General features: G+C 37.6%; 1 protein-coding gene across 1 annotated transcript in view; it reads right to left on the minus strand.

Moving 5' to 3' along the window:
* Window positions 1-16,359, minus strand: part of SENP6 (SUMO specific peptidase 6) — a 101,933-nt gene extending 85,574 nt beyond the window's left edge. The window contains exons 1-2 of the mRNA XM_086460466.1: window positions 16,278-16,359; window positions 11,099-11,653 (exon numbers count right to left, since the gene is read on the minus strand). Of these exons, the coding sequence (XP_086316592.1) occupies window positions 11,099-11,653; window positions 16,278-16,359 (637 nt within the window). The remainder of the gene's footprint in view (window positions 1-11,098; window positions 11,654-16,277) is intronic.
* Window positions 16,360-22,832: the final 6,473 nt, after the last annotated feature.

A 22,832-nucleotide genomic window follows, 5' to 3' on the forward strand; every position in this document is an offset into this window, starting at 1 on the left:
AAGCCCAAGTGCCAAAACCATTGGAAGTCCTCTAAAAACTGGAAGGTAAATTATGACAGCCTAGAGTTAGGGAAAGCTAGATACTCCTTTCTTGGACAGGTTCCTTCATCTGGAATTCTACCGACCCTACTTTTACTGCAGAAACAGAGAATTTTTATGTCTAACTTAAAAGTATCTACATTCTAAAATGACTAATCCCTGAAAAGTGAGCTTTCAAAAATGCTTGAACTTAAAAGAGTTTGTAGACTGAAGTCCTAAGTTAGGTAAGTTCAAGTACTTGGTGCGTATGAAAATTGAAAACTAGAGAGAGGAAAATTGTTTTCCTTTAAATCTTCTAACTTGCTTATGTTCTTTCCCAAATTTTCTGTATTGACACCAACCATGTTCATAAGCCCATGTGTTTAAAAATAACTTTCAAGTGGGAGTGCTCAGTTTTCACATAAGTAAAAGAGGTAAAAAGAAGCAGAGAAGGGTGCGGAGCTGGCCTGGAAGAAGAGACAAGAGACGTCAGACTGCCCCCCGAATGCTACGTCACACTACCAGAGCTAAAGAGCAATTAGAAAGAATTCCAAAAGCTAGCACAGTGCTGGCAAACCTATGTATCTCGATCTTCAAAATCTCCTTGGAAAAAAGATGTTCTGAAAGAGGGATCACAAAATACTATTCTTTCATTAATAATAACATTAACAGGAAACAATTAGGAAAAATTGGTGCAAGCTAATTATACAGAAACCAGAAGACCATATGTGTAATAGAAACCTAATATTAAAAACCAAACAAAATTAAAAAAGGAAATTTATAATCTAATTTTTAAAAAATATCCTGTTGTATCTCAGAAGGGCATTGTCTAGACACAGGGTTTACTGCAGAGGTTACAGGATTAATCCACAAAAACAAGTTTTTACTGACAGTTGAGACCAGACTGGTTCAGGTCTACCCAATTCTTCACAATTTTTTAAAAACTAAGGCCTGTGAGTTACAATTATGAGGTATTTCAATAAATGTTTGATACACAGTGGTGTGATTTTGTTGATCAAGTCAAGGCATCAAATACAGCTTCGTAGTCTTATTTTTAGTGAACTGAGGCACAGTATAGATTAAAATACCTTGTAAAGTAGAAGTGACAAGGGAAAAGTTACCAATATTCATCTAGATGCGTGGTTGATTTTAGACTTTTTGATTGATAATGTAACATTACTTTTTTATGGAGAACAGTTGCCCCAAAATTACATCTCACTGCAGTGTTCTTTTTTCCTTCATTTTGAAGGTCTTGAAGGATGCAAGAGAACAGTATGTAAAATCTCTTGTTCATTTGTTTTTCATTAAGCTTTTATTAGTAGTCCATTCTTAGCCTTAGAGTGTTTTTTTCGTTTGAGAAGTATTTGTGAGGGAATGCAATACTGATGGCACTCAAGCCTTACAAAATCTCTTCAGCATCTTCTTAACTTTGCTTAGAACCAGAGGATTTTCTTCATGTATAAGAAGTAACTGAGTGATCAATGAGAAAGAGAAAATTAGCATTCCCCTTCTTGCTAGGGGAAGTCATACAGAATTTACTGAGGTTTTTTTCTCTTCTCAGCCAAAATGTTAATTGTGTTCACGGAGAAAGACCAGGGATGAAATGCATCAGATCATCACTTCCCGGTCTTTAGCAGCCACTGGAAGTTGACTAGTCCCACTATGGGCAGTTGACAATCACAGGGCACAATCTTAAGATCCTGAATTTACAAACACTTGCATTTGCACAGCCCTGTTGGCACAGCACTGCATAGAGTGAAAAGCTGATTACCTCATTAGGCAATGATGAAGAATTTTTATTTCACCTTTAGAAATCTAATTTTTCCTTCTCTTTCCACAATGAAAACAATGTTATTAAAGAATGTGGCTTAGATGATTGAGAATGGAAATTATGGGGTAAATAGGTCTTTTTTTCTTTGTATTTTTGATTATTTCCAGTTACTTCTCATTTCCTCTGTTTTTTAAGGTTAGCCATCAAAATGGGGGTAGCTACTACATAGAAACACTATTTCCATACCTAAGGAAAAAAATAGAATTGGGATTGCAGTTTTGCAGCTTCTGTAGTTGTGCTAGTGTACATTACTTAATGTTTTTTACTGCTACATAAATTGCATATAGACATTTAAGGGAATTTATAGGCACCTTGAATAATTTTTTGTTATTTACAACCCATGAGCCCATTCTACAGACTATAAATCAATGCTTTTTAACAGTGCCACCATTCAGAAAATGATGGTTATGGGCTGAATTATTTTTCACTGTTTTCCACTGTTGTTCTTAGAACTGTTCCTTGAATGTATTAATGATTAATGATGGCTTCCTGTTACTGTCATAAACATTTTGAAAATAAAAAATCCCATTATTCATTGCTGTGGCTGTTGCTTAAATATCTGCTGCACTGTCTTAGTCATTACTGCATTATAACCATTCAAAGAGAAACAGTTTTAATTAAATCTGCAAGTTCTTTTGTTGGACAGTGAGATCCCGCAACTGTGTTGGGCTAAAAAAATTATGACTCACTGAGCATCACAGTGACATTTATAGATATAAAAGAGTGATTGAGCGATGTGTCAGCCACAACAGACCAGTTGCTAGTACTTTTGGAAATAAACATTCCTTGTTGCAGGGTCTGGGCTACACCTGGAAGGCCTTTTTTTCTTGAAGGGAAAAATACCAAAATTTGGTGCACAGCCCACAACTGTTACATCAGTGACCTCTCCTAAATAGAAAAATGGTTATGATCATGAGAAAAAGTAAAACTTTGTAAAATAGAATGGTTTAAAATGTATCCATGGAATCATACTAAAGAAGAAATGACCACTTACAAATCAAATATAAAATACTCCATCTGAAAAATTTGGGATAATCTATATTTTTAATTATTCCCAAGTAATGTACGTTGGGTAATTATTTTATGACAGATTTTGAGGCAAAGATTGATCTTTAAAAAAAAGCAAACCTGTTGATAGTAGTTTTGTAAGTGTTAAGAGGGGAGCACATAAAAGGCTCAAGAGAATACATCAGATCTGAGATACTTAGAATTTCGTTCCCAGTGTATATTCAAAATGTCTGTATAAAAGATATTTCAGTATAGTTTGACACACTTTAACGTATTTGCTGTAAGTTTCCTTACAGCAACTCTGTTGTTAATATGAAATAAACGTTTCCTTTTCTCTCACATTTTTATGGTGATGCTCTTAATGGAAATTTTCTTTTGCATACAGACTGATGAAATACATTTATTGATTGCAATCCGAGCTTTATGATTAGGCAACAGTGTAAATTTGTTGCTTGTCTTTCAGCGTAACTCTTTCACCGTTCTAACAATAAGAGAGAAGTTCTAACTGATTTAATGGAGGAAAAATAGAAAATATTGCATTTGTCAACATAAATAGTATGGCATAATCATCAACTACTAAAAAAAAGATAATGAATGCATCTACAGCACAAAATATTAAAATGAAAGACTATGTAATCAGGAAAATAAAATAATAGAAATTTTTACCCCACTAAAAATAAAATAAAAGCACAGCAAGACTCAGACTGTTACTTAAGGCATGTCAGGCATCCAAAAACATCCAGCATACAAAATACACTGTGCATATATGCACAGGGTCAGACCCTGCCTCTAGTTTCTGGCTTTTCAAATCAATGGGAAATACGTCTAAGTCGACTTCTGAAGTATTTTTAAACACATTTAACAGATGCTGAAAATTTTTTTGTATGACGTTATACAGAAGTCACTCTCACAATCATGCATGGGAAGAAATACGTGGTTTTAGTTGCCAGCTACCATAACTTGCAGATGGTCTTTCTTCATAATGGCCTCACACCCAACAGAAACAGAAACTCTGTTTTGTAGCTGGAATCCTTGGAGATACTTTGTCAGTAATGATTAGTGTCAAGATCTTTATGTTAGTAGAGATGTCTAATTTAAATAAATGCATATAATAACCAGAAAATATCTAACTGAAATTGTTTCAGCAGGGTCACATGTCTCAGAGGAGGATCACCTTTCCCCTGCCTGTCTGTTTCATTAGATGCCTTTTTGTGTAAAGCTTTTAAGAATAATCAGGTTTCAGAGCAATTAAGGCAATCTTTTAGCAAAGGTTATTACGTGTTTTATGTAGGAAACATCTGTATATATCCCAATCGTGTTTATAAAAAAAAATACACTAAGGGCACATAAACCAGCAAATATTAACCTGTACGCATTGGAGCAAAAGTACGTACTAAAGCCAAGAAAGGTTTGTGTATAAGAGGTTGTATCATAATCATAATGAAAGCAGAGACAAAAGCTTACTACATCCTACATGCATGACTTATTTCCCTACTGCTCATGCTGCTGTCTAAAACACTGAGATAGTTTCTTATATATGGCCTTTCTAATCAGAACTTCTGAAACCTCTTTCTCTTATGTACAAGGAGATTAGAGATCTGGACTATGATGATGAATGTGCTTCTGTCTGTGTACTTTAGAGGTTAAGTTGGAAAGACTTATAGAATCATTTTGGTTGGAAAAGACCTTTAAGATCATCAGGTCCAACCATTATCCTAACACTACCAAGCCCACCACAAAACCATGTCCCTAAGCACCATCTATACGTCTTTTGAACACCTCCAGGGATGGTGACTCCACCACCTCCCTGGGCAGCCTGTTCCAATGTTTGACCACTCTTTCAGTAAAGAAACGTTTCCTAATGTCCAATCTAAACCTCCACTGGTGCAACTTGAGGCCTTTACCCCTTGTCCTGTCATTAGTTACTTGGGAGAAGAGACCAACACCAGCCTGACTACAACCTCCTCTCAGGTAGTTGGAGAGAAAAATAAGGTCTCCCCTCAGCCTCCTTTTCTCCAGGCTGAACAACCCCAGTTCCCTCACCCGCTCCTCATAAGACATGTTTTCCAGACCCCTCACCAGCTTCATTGCCCCGTACTGGACCCACTCCAGGACCTCAGTGTCTTTCCTGTACTGTGGCGCCCAAAACCACACACAGTATTTGAGGTGCAGCCTCACCAGTGCCAGGTACAGGGGCACGATCACCTCCCTGCTCCTGCTGGCCACACTATTTCTGATACAGGCCAGGATGCTGTTGGCCTTCTTGGCCACCTGGGCACACTGCCGGCTCATGTTCAGCCGGCTGTCGACCAGTACTCTCAGGTCCTTTTCTGCCAAGCACCTTTCCAGCCACTCCTCCCCAAGCCTGTAGCGCTGCTGGGGGTTGTTGTGACCCAAGTGCAGGACCCGGCACTTGGCCTTGATGAACCTCATACAATCGGCCTCAGCCCATTGATCCAGCCTGTCCAGGTCCCTCTGCAGAGCCTTCCTGCCCTCGAGCAGATTGACACTCCTGCTTAATTTCGTGTCACCTGCAAACTTGCTGAGGGTGCACTCAATCCCCTCATCCAGGTCGCTGATAAAGATATTAAACAACACTGGCCCCAATACTGAGCCCTGGGGAACACTGCTTGTGACCAGAAACATTGCTTGTGACTTAAAATGTCACTGGCATATGCCCTTAAAAATCTCAGTTTAATATTGATCTCCAGTCTCCATAGATAGTGTATTAGAAAGGTAGGGGGTTTCCATATTAACCTAAATAATCTTCTCTACAAATAAGTTTCTTCTACCTCAATTAAGAGTTCACTGTGCTCTTTCGAGTAACCTTTCTACAGTGGGAGATTGCTGTTGCATCCGTATCCCCTGCATTCTCTCCCTATTGATCCTGCATGACAGCTATTCCAATGAAGATTGATAAAACTGTAGTGTGACATCAGAGCTTTCCAGTGATTCTCAGGAGACTGGAATACATGTCCCAGAGATGTGTAAAACGACCTTGATATCTGTGTAGAAGTCCAAAGTTCTGTGTTCTTCTTAGTCTTTTTCATCTTTTCCACAAGATGAGGAATGTCATTCTGAGACATTATTTCCTCTGTTAGAAGGACGTGGATGTCCACTGTGATTTTTGAAGATGTCATTTACATTCTTTCATATCCTAACAGCACTGGTCCACATGAAATAATCAATTATACATATAGTAATTATCAAATGGTGGAGTATGTGTTTGGAAGGTCTAAGGCAAGACAAAGTTTTCTCCAGAAGTTTATGGATGACCAAACTAGCCCCTGTATACTTCCTATGAAATAAGAGGTAAGAAATATTCATGGAGTAGAGGCTTAGCCCTGGTGGAGCCTGTAGAGACCTTTGGTTGGTGTAAGCAATATGAGCCCTGAGACAGGGGAGGTAAAAGAAAAATGCCTCATGTGCTCACACACTGTATAAGGACATCTCAGTGGGAGGGGATGTTCTAACTCCTAGTGATTTGTGAGTTCTGCAGTATTTGTTAACAAGCCATCCCAGTTTATAAAGTGGCCTATCACAAGCATTTGTTTTAACTTTAAAGATTCTCCAAGTCTTTATGATGCTCTTTGATAAATCACAGTGTCAGTCATTATGTATCTGTCTTTGATTCATTCCAGGTGTATATCATCCTTATGAGATGAATCTGGTTGTCACTGGTATATTATTCCTAACAGCTACCATCAGCTCATGTTCTTCAAGTAGTCACATGTAGCTGTTAAAAGTAGGTGGCCAAGAGGCTGGGAGACACTGGAGTCAGGGAGTAGCTGTTACTGCTCCCGAGTCCTGTCAGAAATCATTGGAGCCCCTATAACAACACACTGGTGTCACATAAAAATGTCACTAGTATTGCTGTTGATTTTGTCAAAAGCTAAGGAGATGTTAACTACTATGAGCAGAGCCAGTCTGTGATTGGTCTGCGGATATTTTACAGGAGTGGATTAGAATTGGTTTTGGTGTTTCACTCCTTTTCCTGCTAAAAATTCTTGAGAGTCACTTTGGTAGTTATTTGTCTTTTCTGGGAGTATGAGGTCCACAACAGTTTGTAAGCATATTGTGAACATATGTAAGCATATTACTATTTAGTACTCAGAAGAAAGATACTGTTCCTTTTAATATTCTGAAGACATTAATCTCTATTTCTTTTTGAAAAAACCCTGTAACTTGTGATTAGATTTGCTTACTTTATCGAATTCTGTAAATTTCTATAAAGGATACGTAGATCACAGGCACCGTTTTCTTTATTTTAAAACAAAATAAAGATATGAAAACTAATCAGTTTGCCATCAGGTTGAAGATATATGTACTTTGACTCAGGATTTATGGTTGCTAAAACAATGTGAAATTTTAGCAGACTGTTTAAATTACGGTTACCATATGAGGACATTTAAAGTGGAGCTGACCTATTATTAATGTCTGTCGTGTTCACTGCCTTGTAGTAGAGAAGCTAAACGTATTGTTTTAAAGTGCTGTATCAGTTTTCATCATAAAAATTCCAGACTCTCTACCACCCATAAGGATGAATAAAGATTGTAATCATTCTATGGAAAATTCAGCAAATGAAATGTAATCTTCTTAAGAATAGATAATATAATTTAAAGAAAGGAAATTAAATCTTATCCATTACCCATAAGTAGTTTTCCAAGAGGAAAATCATCAAATGACACTTGAAATGTATTGGGAAGAAATTCAATGCTGTAGAATGTTTCCTTTCTTATTGCATTAAACTTTGTTGCTTTCATACAGCAGAAGATTTGAAGCAGCCTTAGAACAATATATATGCTAGCTATACTAAACTGTGTTACCATGTTTTTGTGGTTTCTAATTTGTAGGATCTGATTAACAATATCTTTGTAATTTGGGCATATTTTGAGTTCTATTACTGTCCTCATCAGTGTATGTAGCAGCAACCCATCAGCTACCATCTTCTCTTCCTCACCAGACAGACTCAACCTTATTTTCAGAGTCTCTTTATCCACTTCTGTCTCACCTCTCCCTATGGCTCCTGCACTAAATGCAATCCTTCAGCTTCTTGTCTGTTGTTGCTCAAGTTCTTCCCTCAGTCTTTCCTAAAATCTTTCTCTTTGGCTCTTGCCTTCCATTCAGCCTCTGTGTTCAGCTTCTTTCCACCTACTCTCTCAGTACCAAAATCCCTCCCATGCTTCCAACAGCGATTTCTCCAACCCTTTTCTCCCCCAATTGCTACCCTACTCCTGCCTTTTGTTGTTGCTTCTGCTATAATAGCTCGTTAGGATCCATGATCCAGTTTCACCAGCCGAGGATAGTAATAGCTGAAATTTAGTTAGATAAATAAAAAGAAAATCTTATGTCTATTTCTTGAGTATATTTTCTTCAGTGCCCTAATTCAGTTTAGTAATAAAACACATTCTTCTGTTCTTGTATTAGCTAACACGTCATTTCGGTTTTAAAAATATTGCATACATACATGTAAGGCTGAAACAGCGAGCCAACAAATTTCATACTCAGTGCAAAGAACCTCAACAAAAACATTATTAATGCAATGCAATGTTTGAGATTTTAAGCCAACAAAAGCCAGACCATTTAGAGCTAAGGTTCCCATAGCAACCTTACTCTATCTCCTCCTGTGTCTGTGTGATAGGGTCTTTTTTTACATGACCACATATTGCTAGAGAATGTGCTGTATTATTCCATAAATAGAACATCAGTTTAATAGGCGAGTTAACTACACAAGGACTTACAAAATTATATATATGTCTTCAAAGGAAATGAAATCAGCATAGCTTGTAGAGGTACTGTACATATATAAATACTAGAAGAAATTTTCATGTAAGCTTCAACATGATGTTACAGCATCATTAACATAAATCCTGTCTGCAAGTGGATTTGGTGCATGGTTTTAGTTTGCCAATTATCTATTTCCCTGTATATATAGAAATATAAAGGCTAAATAATTATGGGAGGAAAATTGTTGGTATTTCTTAAAAAATAATACAAGGAGACTCTTCCATCTTAAGTGATTATTTTGCAGAGTAGGCAGCCACATAAAAGCATATGGGAACTCAAACCAGGCAAGCTTTAGTCAGACTTCAGGGCCTGAAATCATCCCGTTTAACTGTAAGCACTTAAATAAAGGGGCCAAAGTTATACATACCTTGTAATTTCTCTGCAGTTTCGGGGGCGTAGATGAGCATCTCCAGAGGATGATTCAGTCCTCCTGAGATGCGATTTGCCTTCTGCCTGTCTTACTCTACTGACTATGCAGTAGGTCTGGAGAAAACAGTCAAGATTCCTTCCTAGCCCAATTTGTTGCTTAAAGTAGGATAATCCAAGCTGTATTATGCAATAAAAAGGAATGAGGTTTTCAGACATTTATGAATACTTCGTGTGTCTTACGGGTTAGATGCAGGAGTCTCCCAAGTCTACACCGATATCAGCATCTAAACCCATGACTTCACGTTCACTTGGCAATACAAATTTGTTCTGGATTAGACAGGACAACACAGGCCATCTCTTTTGAGTAGATATACAAACAACACTGTGATTATTCTGTTTACATCAACTGCAGAAAGACAAATGATACCTTATTTGACTTAATATTAAAAAGATGCAGACAATAATACCTGATACAAAGAACTGTTGGAAAAAACTTAACTTCGTTTGTGTGTGTGTATGTATTTGAACCAGCAGAATGAGTCAACATTGACTCAGCACTTTACATTCTTCAGCTGTGACATTTTTGATACAGGACTGCCTCAGAGAACCTCGAAATACATCTTTACAGCCATTGGATGAGGTACATCAGGACCTAACACGTGAGTTTTGATTTCTACTTCTGGATGCTGGGTTAGGCACTGCAGCTCAAAAGCAATCCAACCTTAAGTTTTTGTTGGATCTAGATCAAGGTGACAAAGTGGAGATCCTTGGTAATTTATCTGTACCCTTGAAAAGTATATTTGGAATTGGAAACGTTTTGTATGACATCGATACAAAACTCTGGCGATCAGTTAATTTGGAGAGGATTTTAAAACAAGAATAGTATGATGAAGAAAAACAAGGAATAACATTGAAAGAAATACTCCTGATTTAAAAAAAAAAAAAAAAAAAAAAAAAAAAAAGAGAGAGAAATTGTCATCCATGTCCTCAGTTGGGCTGCATAATACATTTTCCATATTCAGTTTCTTTGTAAAAAAGTCCTACAGAAAAGACCTGGTTAATGTTCTGACAGTTGTTAGATGCTAAGCAGGTGGATACTGCTGGCATTCAACCATTGTTAGCTCTGAAGAAATCTGACACTCAATTAGATGATGGGCAAACCTGAAGTATCTGCTTTCCCATAACACTATGTAGACAACAATGAGAAAATGTATCCAAATAAAAGTAGGGAGCAATCTGAAAGATTGAACACTTCCCCAGAGAAATAATAATGAAGAACTTTTCAACTAGTATCTTCTTTCTCACAAGGATGCTATAAGGCAGTAATCATATTGTGCTATGCTGGATTAAACTTTGTTGGAACTAGCACTCTTTAATTATAAACCTTCATTTAAGATAGTAGTGAGAGAAAGTTAAGACTTTTTTTTCACCTAAGCAAAAAGCAAATGCATGAGATCCTAGGGATCTAAATGCTCTGAATGAAAAGCTTTCATTTAGATACAGTTCAGGAAGGCACAGTGGGGAAATAGCTCAGATGAAAATACATAAACAACAAATAGAAACAATGGGAAAAAAAAAGGTTGAGAGTTGAAGAGTGTGCAAATGCTGTTAGAAGTCAAGGCTTATATGTGAGAGCGCAGGCTGAAACCGTTTCTGGTGCTAGGAACAGGGGAACTCGTAAGTTACCTAAATCCTCTTATACCCAGGGAAGCAGAGCCTTGCAAACTCTCTGAAGTAAATGCGGTAGCAACAAGAATATCTGTCCTCTTTACCAATTTGTCATTTTAGTTAAAACACTTCAAAACGTTCTCTAGAGTGGGTCAATATACCTTTAACCTACAGTACAACAGCAGTAAGAGGAAATACCCTCTTCTCAGGCAGGGATAGCTGCAGTTTCTCACTCACGAGGAGGGCAGCACCCAACAGCCAACACCAGCCGGCATGAGGGACGCCATAGGCTTCAACCAACTGTGTCCCCAGATAAGAACCTCGTTAGCCCTGAGGGTCCACAGGCAAAAGTGTTGTTTTCTTACTGGGTTTTAGGTTGGTTATTGCTTTTAAACTGCTTCACACGTGGTTACTTACGGGCTCGTAGCAACTGCCTGGAGAAAGTGGATTTTGAACCAGGACAGCAAAACATCTTTCCTGCGTTGCCAAGGGCGAGGCCCGCGGGTCCGGGGAGGAAGGAGAAGCTTTGAGGTGTGGGAAGAACCAAAAAAGACACGAGTGACCTGTCGGGGCAGCCTCTGGCGAGGTTTGCTGAGGCAGCCGCTGCCCGGCGCTCCCTTCCAGAGCCCGCAGGGGAGCCCGCGGCCGCCCGGGCAGAGCTGCCACCGCGGGTTCCCCGGCGGTTGCCCGGACCCGCCCAACGGCCGCCCCAACGGCCGCCCCCGCGCCGGCCCGCCCAGGGCCTTTGCGGCTCGCCCCAGCGCCCAGGCAGAGGCCGGCCCGGCCTCTTTGAGGAGCGGAGGAGCACGGAGGCGCAGGGCTCCACACCTGCGAGGTGCGGCCTGCCTTCCCGCGGTGAATGCCAGTAGCCGAGCCGTCCCTCACAGACGGGCTTCTGGCACCGCGCCTTGGCGCTGCTCACGAAAAAGCGCGGGGAACGTTTTCGGCCGGGTGTAAAAAATGTATTTGCATCTATGTGATGAAACCTGGGGTTACAGCTACAGTTAAATATAGACACTGTGTTGCTGGTTGCTGTGTTACTCTAGGGAGGCGATTTACAAATCTGGAGAACAGAAACAGTATTTTCAACTGGAAAACTCTCAAACCTTTTTTTTTTCTTAGGCAGTGGGTCACACCATCGTTATTTTGCTCAAGCTATTTGTTATGAGCTTGATAAACATCTACGTTTTTTCACTTATCAGGTACAATATTTGTAAGTATACTGGTCATAGCACTTAGGGTTATATAAACAGATTAGTCTTGCGACACTTAGGTTGAGATATCTATGTGACACCAGCATTGCAAATAACAAATGCAATATTTCATTTTGTATAAAATGGTAGTAACCCATACCACAGGGTATGTGTTACCCATAATTTACGTATACCTGTAAGAATAGCCTACCACCAAGGGTAAGCACAAAGAGATAAAGTTAGCTTTATCATCAACATTTGCCTTTCTTGGGTCATGAAGATTTTCTTGAGGCTTTTACACTCCACATGTATCATCTGCAGGACATTTGCAAGCCATGGGAACTGTCAACATGCAAGATACCATAGAACCATTTTCGAACAGCACAATGGTATTCTGATACAGATCTCTCTGGTTTAAGAAATAACCACCACTTCTAGCTTAGATGAATTCAGAAACTGGCAACTTACATTTCAGAGGTAAAATTTTGTGGATGCCTTTCTGCAGCAGAGATTAGGGTTAGTTTGCTAGAGATCTAGCATCTATGGTTGTCTGAGGCATGCCTATGTCTTAATTGGAGCTTCTGGTGCAATAATTACTATTCTCTTTAGAGCAATAATATAACTTTTAAATCAGTTGTTTTCTCATAGATCCAAACAATAAAGGTTAGCAATGAGGTATCAGTGCTGCAAGGTACATTAACCTGGCAGCATGAGATAAATTAACAGTTAGATTATTACTCTTTTGCTTTGATGCACCATTAAGGAATTTAAGAACCATCAGTCAGCTGGGGAGAGGAAAACCCAGTTTTACTCTTGTTCAATTTTATATTGATCACTAATAAAAGATCTTGAAAGAAGTTGACAAGGGTAATTCATTCAGCTTTCAGACAGAAGCTATTTAATACAGCAGCTCTTTCAATTATGGGAGCAAGAAATATGAAGTACTGAAAACAGAGCTCAAGCTGAGAGAGGAAAGCAAATGAGAATACATGAGAGAAGACAAGGCGATCCAGATCAAGCTTTTAAGTCCATCAGCAGGACCAGATGGTGAAAGTTTTGGAGAATTGGGCAATTTACTTGGGCAATTAAATATGAAACCAGAAAATTAACATTTGGTCTTAGTTTGTGTTTTAGGAAACAGCTGTATAATACAGATAATGCTGGCTGGTATTGCTAAAACATGTGGATGAGGCCAAGTTTTATTAAGAGAAAAATATCTCACATATATATAAACTCAAAATGCCTACCCTGAAAGGTAAGGATTCTTTTATAAATGCTATTGTAAAAAGAAAATTCTGCTATAGTTGCCTGGCACATGAGAAGTCAGTCTTTGAACTATTCACGGCTTCTAATGCTGTAAAATTCTCCTAACAAATTAAGAAATACGGTTATCCTCACTTAAAGGAACATAAGCACGGACAGGGGGATTCATTTTTCCTGTCTTTAAATGAATGCAGAACCGTAGTCTACATCTAAGCTAGAAGTCTGGCATTCTTTTATGTTTAGAGGAGAGAAATAGGCACTTTTAAGGTATGACTCCGTTGAGATATTTTTAGGTATCTACTTTAGAATGAGGTGAATTGCTCCCTCAAATCTCCTGTTTCCTTCCATTGACTGTAAAGGGTATCTGTAAAGGGTCTAGCTCAGATGTAGATTTCTATAGTGTAGGAGTCCCTATGTGATTAGATGAATTGTATCTTGGGAGACTTATCAGAAAATACAAGCTGGCTTTCTGAGTTCCAGGATCACACATACATCCCTAGTCTTAAAGAGGAAAGTACTGTGTAATGTTATATTTCTATGCCCTGTCCAAGTGTCTCAAGATTAATTCTTTTTTTTATTCCTTTCCTCACTGATTTTTCTGGGCAGATTGTCTCCTCTAATGCTTTTGGACGCTGATTTATGTTCAGAATATGCCTACATGTCGTGCTTTGAGTAGGCACAGTCTTTCTGTGCTGATGCTGAAAGCTGATACCACCTCACACTGCAAGTGTTCTGAGCCAGCCGAGAGTGTGTGCGCTCAGTGCCTGGCCCTGGCTAATTAACTGTGCCGCGTAGCAGCCTTGTTAGCTCTGGCATGGTGCGACGTTTACTGCGCTCGCACATCTCTTGATCAGCACAGAACATGGGCAGGGTGATCTGGGGCCTGTCTAAAGTAACCGTGTAGGCAGAGCTGCAGAAAGGTTATAACCTTCCATCTGCTTTTTTGCAGCTGCACAGTCTGCTGGTCATCTGATTAGGATTATGAATGTGTAGTAGAGTAGGTCATTGCATATAAGTAAAATAGAAGAGATCTAATGATGTCTTGGAACTGGTGAATATATAGCTGCTTCTTTCTTCTGTGTGATGTGATTGAGTAGACAACTCTAAAGAAAAGAATGTCCAGTCTTCTAGATAGGAAGAGCCAAAATTTGGTGTTACACTAGTGTGAGTAACAAGTAACTAACAAGAGCTATTTTAAAACTTGCGGAGTAATTAAGATTAGAGGATGTCCTATACTGGGCAAAGGATATGATGTGTGTATTTGGGGTGTAGCAAGACTGAGATTCTCCCGTAAGATGGCCTTTACAAAAATGACATGTTAATGTCTCCAGGAAATTCAAGGGACGACTTCATCTCATGCAGTCTGCATCTATAATCATTGCATCCACAGTGTTATTCCCTGTTTTTCTTAGCTTCATCACTTACTGTGGAAACAGCTATACGACATTTTCCCTTAACTGTTGTGTTATCTCCTGGGAACAGGGAACTTAGAGCAAATTCTTTCTTATCCTGCCTCACACAGATGTCATTTTACTTGTGGAAGCAGCACCTTTAATCAGTTTTAGTTAAAACTTCTCTTTTCTGTCATCTCTGGAATGAAAATTTCTTCACAGCTTTTTCATCTCATGAAATTATGTTGTTATGGCAATGTTTTACAGTGCTGACCTATGCATTTGATGAATATAATTACAAAGTTTTAAGCAAGCATAAGAATTTATAGACTACTTGTCCGTGATTCAGAGTAAAGTGGAACACTGTCCTTCCACAAGTCATTTACAAAGTAAATTAAAGGATTATGTTATTTTGATTTTTCATTCCCTTACAAAGTTGAAACAGAAGAATAACTCTTTTCAAGTTTTTGAGGGACTGTTCTAATTAGTGAGCTGAAGAGCAGCTCCTAGAAATGTCAATAGTTAGGCAGTCTTGGCTTTCTGAAGTAATATGTGCAGTAATAAAAGAGCAAGTGTCACTGAAAATTACTTTGTCACCTTTTCAAATCATACTGTTAGAACTATACTTTTAGTCAGATGAATCGCAGCTGAAAATATTTCATCTTTATGAAGCTAGTCTTGACCAGATTGTGCCATTCACATACTTTTGTTTACAAAACAACAACAAAAAAACCCCTATCTTGACTGTCTTAATCTTCAAAATAGGCTAAACTAACTATGAAAGTATGTGTGAACATTTAACTTTTCAGAAGAATTAGTGAACCTCATGAAGTACCCTGGCATATCACTGAACTCTGTGACACGAGAAACCACAATGTTGGGATAAAAGTAACCCAAATTTGTGTAAGATATCAGGAGTTACAGCGCTATTTGATGACAGACCTCTTCTATGACTGGCATTTAGTGAATGCGTTATAGTGGACTTTTAGTGGACTGCATTTAGTGATGCTGTATTCTCACAACAGCATCAAGATGCTTGGATATAGCCAGCCCAACTTTGATTTCAGTTTCACTTACTGAACTCAATTAAATTTTTTGGTGTGAGACTCCAGGATTTTGTTGATCTAACTATTTTCCTTAGTCTGTCACAAGGGGGCAGATTAGTATTGTTGAAGTCTGTAATTTGTTCCAGCAATCAGCAGTAGCAGTTTACAAGGGAACGCATATGTTCAGACTGATCATTTGATAAATCTTGGAATACATTGTTGCCTACAGTTTGATTTTCTTATCAATACTGTTTGATGAGGGTTTTATTTAAATATTTTAATCACAAAATGAATGCTTGTTCTGGGGGATTGTATTTATAACTTTTTAATGCAAGAAATAAAATTGAACAATATAGTGTGATGGATTGTCCGTTCTACTTATCACACTACCCACGTAGTGTTCAGTCAAGCGCTGCAAATGTTTACCTATTGCCACTTTGGTAACTTTTATAACTTATAAATGCAAATGAGAATGTTTGATTCAACAAAGCTTGTTTCCGTAACTTCTAACTCTTTTACAGTTTCTGGTAATCATGCGACAATAGTGTGTAGTACCCCTTAGAAATAAAGTTTATTTATGAAGGTAAATTAAAACAGTAGAAAATTAGTTCCATAAATAAACCCCTTTCTTCAATAAACAAACCTTTATTCTCTCTTTACCCTTTACTTTTCAAACAGTATATTCTTACTTCAAACTGCATACCTCTCTGTTTATTTGCTAAAGCATAACTCAACAGTTCTCTCAGTCGAAGGGTGTAAACCAATTTAACTTGAATAGTCGTCATTTCCTTTTTCTCTCCATTGTTCTACTCATTTTTATCTTTTAATTTTCAGCTGAAAAGTAACATTCTAGGTTTCCTTTTTTGATATTTACTGAATTAAAAGTACACCATTCAAAATTATTTGTTATGATTGGGCCTCACTATGTTTGCATATGTATTGAAAGAGGGATAGTGCTCCAGCTTACAGATTTTTCAAGATAGGACTATGCTCAAGACCTTAAACACTTATCACAAGCTAGTGTCTGACCCAAATGAGCTGTTAAAGGACCCCCTGAATTTTGATCTAGAAAATAAATACCAAAAATTTACTTTGTATACCACAGAAAACCAGTAATAAATCCATTTAATTTACTACATGCTGTAAAGAGGAAAAAAAAAATTGTGTTTGTGTTAAAATTCTTGCAAAATTCTGTTGTAGCATGAGAGTATTTCCTGTGCAGTTTTAGACTGCACATGTACTGCAGTACTTGGTTTGAGCAGGTATTTTTAGAACATATTTATGTGCTAAAGAATGTCTCATTTTTAATACCTATGATTCTAGGAAAGTAAATATGTAAATAATCGATCAGTATATTAAGAAGCTGCTAACAGGAGAAAGATGAAAGTATCTTCTACTTAAGCACATATAACAGAAATGTTACCGGTGTCACCTGGTGAAAAGAAAATAAGAGGAAGACACATGATGAAATGAAAGCAAGCCTAATCAAATCTCAGGCATGAATTTCACCAAAATACTGTCTGTTTTCTAGACTCCAACATGGAGTCTAGTCTATACAGATAGAATCTTCTATCTGCAATGCTCTAACAAGCAGGCAAAGTTTTAAGCACTTGCCTCTTAAGTATGTGCGAAATAAGATAATGCAGAAGGTTATTATTTGATAACAAATGGTGTCTTTACATTGTAAAAGCAACCCACTGTCAGAAGTATCTGGTCTCTTATGTAAGACAAGGCAAAAAAAAAAAAAAAAAAAGAAACGTGCATTTAGTAGAGCTGCAATCAAACTTTACTAGAAGATGGCAAGAATTTTTTTCTGAAATAAAAGGTCTCAAATAAAAATAACCTGAGCCTGAAACTGAGATCCCATGTAGAAAATTTGAGCTCAGATGTCTAAGGTATGAAAAAACTATAGAAATTAGAATCTAGTTAGTAATTTCACATACTATGTATATGCGTGTGTACATATATGTATGTGTATAAATATATACGTAGTGATAAATGCTCTGTCAAAGGAAATGGCATTTGACTAAAGTAGTTGACATGTGATATTCTGATGCCAAATTCAAACACAAATTATTTAAATAGATTATATGTCTTCACATATATATATATAAATGCATCTTCAGATGTCAGTACTTGTAAGAAATAAGCAAATGCCTTAGATATCTGTTCTCAGTCTTTAGGTCGTATGTACGTGGGATGAAGTACAGAGTGGTGGTTGTTCTAAGATCAAAAGAAAGGCATTAAAAAGCCTTGTTGTTGAAATTTATGCTCTATTTTTAAAAGAAAAAGCTGACAAGTTGCTTTTGCTTTTTTCTACATCAAAACGGTGTTATTTCAGTTTCTATAATTATTATATCTACTTCTTGTGTTTTTAAGTGTACCTTGGTAATAGTTAACGAGAGAAACAGAAATGTGTTTTTTATGCCAAATATTTATTCCATGCTGCCATTACTCCTACTGGTAAATCTGTTGTGTACTGACCTTATTCATTGTAACCAGGACATTATGTAAGGGAAAAATATGCATAATGTTGTTGCGGACAGTACATCCCACACTTAAACAGAATCAAAGTGTTCTTTAAGAATTTTCTAGAATCTAACCAGTGATACAGACCAGATGGCAAACATTCAGCATACTGTGTTTGCAGATTTCAGCTGAGCCCTCTAAGAGATCTTTCTGGATGTGAATGGACTTTTTACTCTCTATACACTTTAGACCATCATTCAGGATCTGTATCTAATTTTTTCTTTTTGATTTTGAGTTCAATAACAAAGTAGAATGCCCAGAAACTTTTGGAAAACAGTGACAAACGCAATGGTAAGAAAGTGGGGGTTTTAATTCGGTTTTATGTTATAAGGCTCCTAGAATAAGAATGTTGGAAAATTAATTTTTAACCTTAATTCAGTGGATGAATGGACTATGTTGCTTAATATCTTTTCAAATATTGCCCCCATACCAAATGCAGTATGAAAGAAGACCTGATGTCATTTATACTGTTGTTAAAGTTTATGTTGTTTGACTTAGATTTTTTGGCAATATATACACATGCATATATGTAAGGTGTATGATATTTAGTACGTTTATTACAGTTAGAAAAAATAATTTGGCTTCTAATTTTTAGGAAGGTATTTTTATCACTGTTTTACTGATCTCATGGCAAAAGATTATACATTTCTACAAGAAGGCAGAGGGTACACAACTGAATGGGAACAATAATGTTTAAAAACAGTCATTAACAAACCGAAAAGGGTATCACGTGCTTCATATGTTACTCAGTCTTGCAGTGAAAATGGCTAGAAATACACCATCTTAAAACAAAAGCTTAGAATGAAAAAGGCTCTTCAGGAAATATCATCTAACATAGCATCAACACTGGTCTCTCTGTGATCTCTTTGGAGACCACAGGGTGCAAGTGGAAAAGGGAGAAGAGTTTCTGATTATGGTTCATTTTATCCACCTACTTTTACATCACTGTCTAAGACCAAAAGAGTTGGCAACACCTTCAGACTGGGCAGTGAGAGATGGTTGTAGCTCATGTATTCAGGACTGTACTGGTATACATGAATGATGAGAGAATGTCCACTTGTAAATAGTTTTACTGTGGAAAGAAAACAGGAAATACACAGGCAATGCTCCAGGGGCCTAAATTTCAATTTTGAGTCAAGTCTCTGAAACAGGAACTTTGCTGTCCAGTGGCACTGTGCCTAACTATGCTGGAGGCCTGAGAAGGTTGGCGTAAAGCTGCTGGAATATTCATAAACCATTTCTTTCCATTCCAATCTGAATACTCTGATGTACAGGAGGGTACATCTTTACTGGTAAATTAAACTGGTGCAAATTATGGGCCTGAGCACTGACACATGACCATACCATTAAATTATCAAGCAGAATCCGCGACAATTTTAGTTTGGGCTTACCAACATTTTCCTAGATAGAACCTGGGAAAGGTTCAGGTTAGCACAGGCCAGGGTCTACTCCCACTAGGCAGTCTGGAAGCAGGTAGAGCCATGTGGTCACAGTATTACTTACTAATACAGGTGTAGCCAGGCATAACGAAGCCAGAAATAACCCAGTCTCATATTAGGCTGGTAGGAAAGGGTTTTTTTCCAAAGCAGTTGTATAAAGGATCCAGTAGAATAAGAGCCCCTGTGGTTAATCTTGCTTTACAGGGAATAGAACAGGGGGCCATGTGTACAACATGGCCCCTTCTGCACTGACTGTGAGGTGTGACCTCCATAGGTGGAGCATAATTGTTAAATGTGAAGAGTTATATAATCCCACTAATATTATTTTTTGCTATATACCTTATGTTTTCTTTTGCTAAAAGCTGAAATATATTTGTATCAGTCATGAGAATGTGTGCTATATATTTGCCCTGAGACTCTGAATAACTTGTTAGTTATTGTGCCTGTTATAAATGGATAATAGTACACTTTGAAATCTTTAAGTTTAGAGGATCAGTTTATTTTAAACACCAAAGTCGTAGTTGTGATGATTTCAGTCATCCTAAGTGACAAACTTTAAATTTAAGCAGTTTTCAAAAGAACTGAAGCCCTATGCCACTAGATGGCATTATGTAGTCATTTAGGAACTATGGAAAGGCAAGAATACTAATAACCCATACAGATAACATGGAAACCAGTAAGTATTACTGCACTGCAATAAATCTTATTTGTTTTCAAGCAGTAATAAAAACATCTCATAAATCTTTTTATGGTGTCGCTGTAAGGGCAGGACATATGATATTTGAATGTTGGTTTTGTAACAGCTTGGCAGTAATTGCTATCTTACTAACTCAGACTAGCAGTATATACCCACTTAAAATGATCTCTGGAAATTGTAATAATATTAAAAAATGGAGACAGATGACAAAAGCATTGTGAATGCAATGCACTCACACAATGTAAGATTTCTTCTGCAGTTCCTCCATTTGTATCCAGCCTTGACTTACAGCTACAGATGGGTCTCAGTTAAAACCCTGGAGATGAATAACTCCAAACCCTGATGATGTTCGACACTCATTTCCAGTTAGGAATTTTGCAAATGTTCCCCATGTTTAGAATGGGACTAACTCCTGGAACCAATTATTCATGAACTTTGGTGTGCTTGAAATCCAGTCTCAGATCCAAAATTTGCAGCCTCAGTATATCTCTACCAAGAGTACTGCGGCCCCTGGGACTTTTTTAACAAAGCCTATTCAGTTTACCATTTACTATGATGCCTTCATAATAAGAGAAAATATCCATGAGAAACTAGTTTTCAAATGCCTCAGTTCTGCAGAAAATTACTATAGCCCAAAGGCTTGTCTTATTAGTAATGCCCCCAATTCTGACCACTTCTCTACAGGCATATAGCTCCTGTTGATTCACCTTTATAAATTAGGACAAACTTAATCTTTAAATTTCTCAATAATTTTGATAAAAATTCAAATTTTACTCATCTGTAAGTCTTGTTTATACATGTTTTTAGTTAAAGTTCCTAAAAAAAATCTGATTTCTGACCTGTATTACATTACCTGTTAGTAATGGTGCCAGCAGGGAGTAGAGAGACTTCAGAGCTGTTCATGGTGGAAAACCTCAGTTTGTGGGACTAGTGTATTCCAGATCCAGGAGACTGCCAAGGTTTGCAGGCAGCTTTTTAGTGAATGCTTGAGTAGACACACTCTTCAGTGGATCACTACAGGAAGGAGCTTTTCATCCTGTATGCTTTTAATATTTGTCATTAGGATATGTGAGTAGAAGATATAAAAATAGATGTTATTTTGAGTTTTATTCTTTTTAGGATTAACCTAATAAAGTCTTATTCAGATATGGGTATAATAAACGTAACCTGTTCTTTTACCAGTCACACTTATTCACTGTACACTAGGTAGTACAGTAGTATGACATCTATATAGTGTACAGGGACATATATATACAAATGTAGTTAACTAATATAGCATGGTAAGTGTCTGCTACCAACATAAATCTGTCCAAGGCAGTCTAATTATTTTCTTGCGCTTTTTTTCCTTTTTTTTTTTGTTTTGTTTTGATTTGTTTGTTTGTTTTTGTATACACTGAGCATTATGTAGAGTTCTTTATAAAGATCTGATGTAAATAAGGCTTGGAGCAGACTCACTAAACTTTCCTGACATAATCAGGATGCTTTCAAGAAGTTTTGGTATTTTGTGCTGTGCCCTTCCTTGTTTATACTGGCTTCAGCTGATGTAAGCATGACCACAGAGGTAGTTTACATCAAGCTCAAGTAGAAAAGTCATGTTGAAACTTGGAGAAAAACATTATTATCTTAGCTAAGAGCATTCATTCCCAAGGTACATATCTCTGTTGACCCTTAGTAGGTCTCAGTAGGCTTCACTGTCTGTGGCATGATTTTCTGGCTAGACAGAAGAGCTGAAGAAAAAGTGGAAAACATAGGGCTGCTTAATATAATGAAAATGGAGAACAGAAAACTAGCTGTTCGAAATAGCTGCTTAAATGAAAACTTCAGATTTGTGAAGGAAACGCAGGGTTTTTTTGGGGGTACAGACAGATACCTGGGATCTCAAAACAACAGTTAAGAAGGTAAGAGTGAGACTCATGTAATCTAATTTCAGATGTCAGGGACATCTGATTTAACCTCAGCATGTTATGATCAGTGGAGAGAAAGAAACACTTCTACAGAGTGATTTCACTGACTGTGTTAGTAGGAGAGGAACTACACTTTAGAAATGCTTGTTTCTCTCAGCAGCACAGGGAGATTGGGCAGCTAGCTCAAAAGCATTCATGAACACTACAGGTTCCTATATTAGCACAGCTGAATCCCAAGCTGATCATAATGTATATGATCCACGGTACAGGTATCATAACATAATGATGATGACGGCTCTCTCTTGCTGCTCAAATCAGAGCATGAGGGTAAGAGCCTTCTGCCCCTGCTTGCCCCTCCTCCTTCCTGTAGAAATTCCTCTGGTTTAAGAAGCAAAACTCCAGGTGTTTGGTACCAAAGGAATAAATCAGGGAGACTTTAGCTGCAATTTATTGACATCTTTCTACTTACCATCAAATGCACAGTTATCTAAAGCTCATGGTTGTGTTTACTTTCTATTTAATATGAAGGTTATTGGCTGAAGCCCAAAGTTACTTCACCTGAAGTTTTGTTAGACAGGAATATCTCATCTGAAGTGCCTTCTCTTCAGGTATCAGATTTCTCACAGCCACACTCCTTGTATGAAGAGCAATTGTGGGATTTCTTCTGACCGGTAATAAGATGGTGCATT

Source organism: Leptosomus discolor, chromosome 2, assembly GCF_034619465.1.
Source record: "Leptosomus discolor isolate bLepDis1 chromosome 2, bLepDis1.hap2, whole genome shotgun sequence".
NCBI classification, from domain to species: Eukaryota; Metazoa; Chordata; class Aves; order Leptosomiformes; family Leptosomidae; genus Leptosomus; species Leptosomus discolor.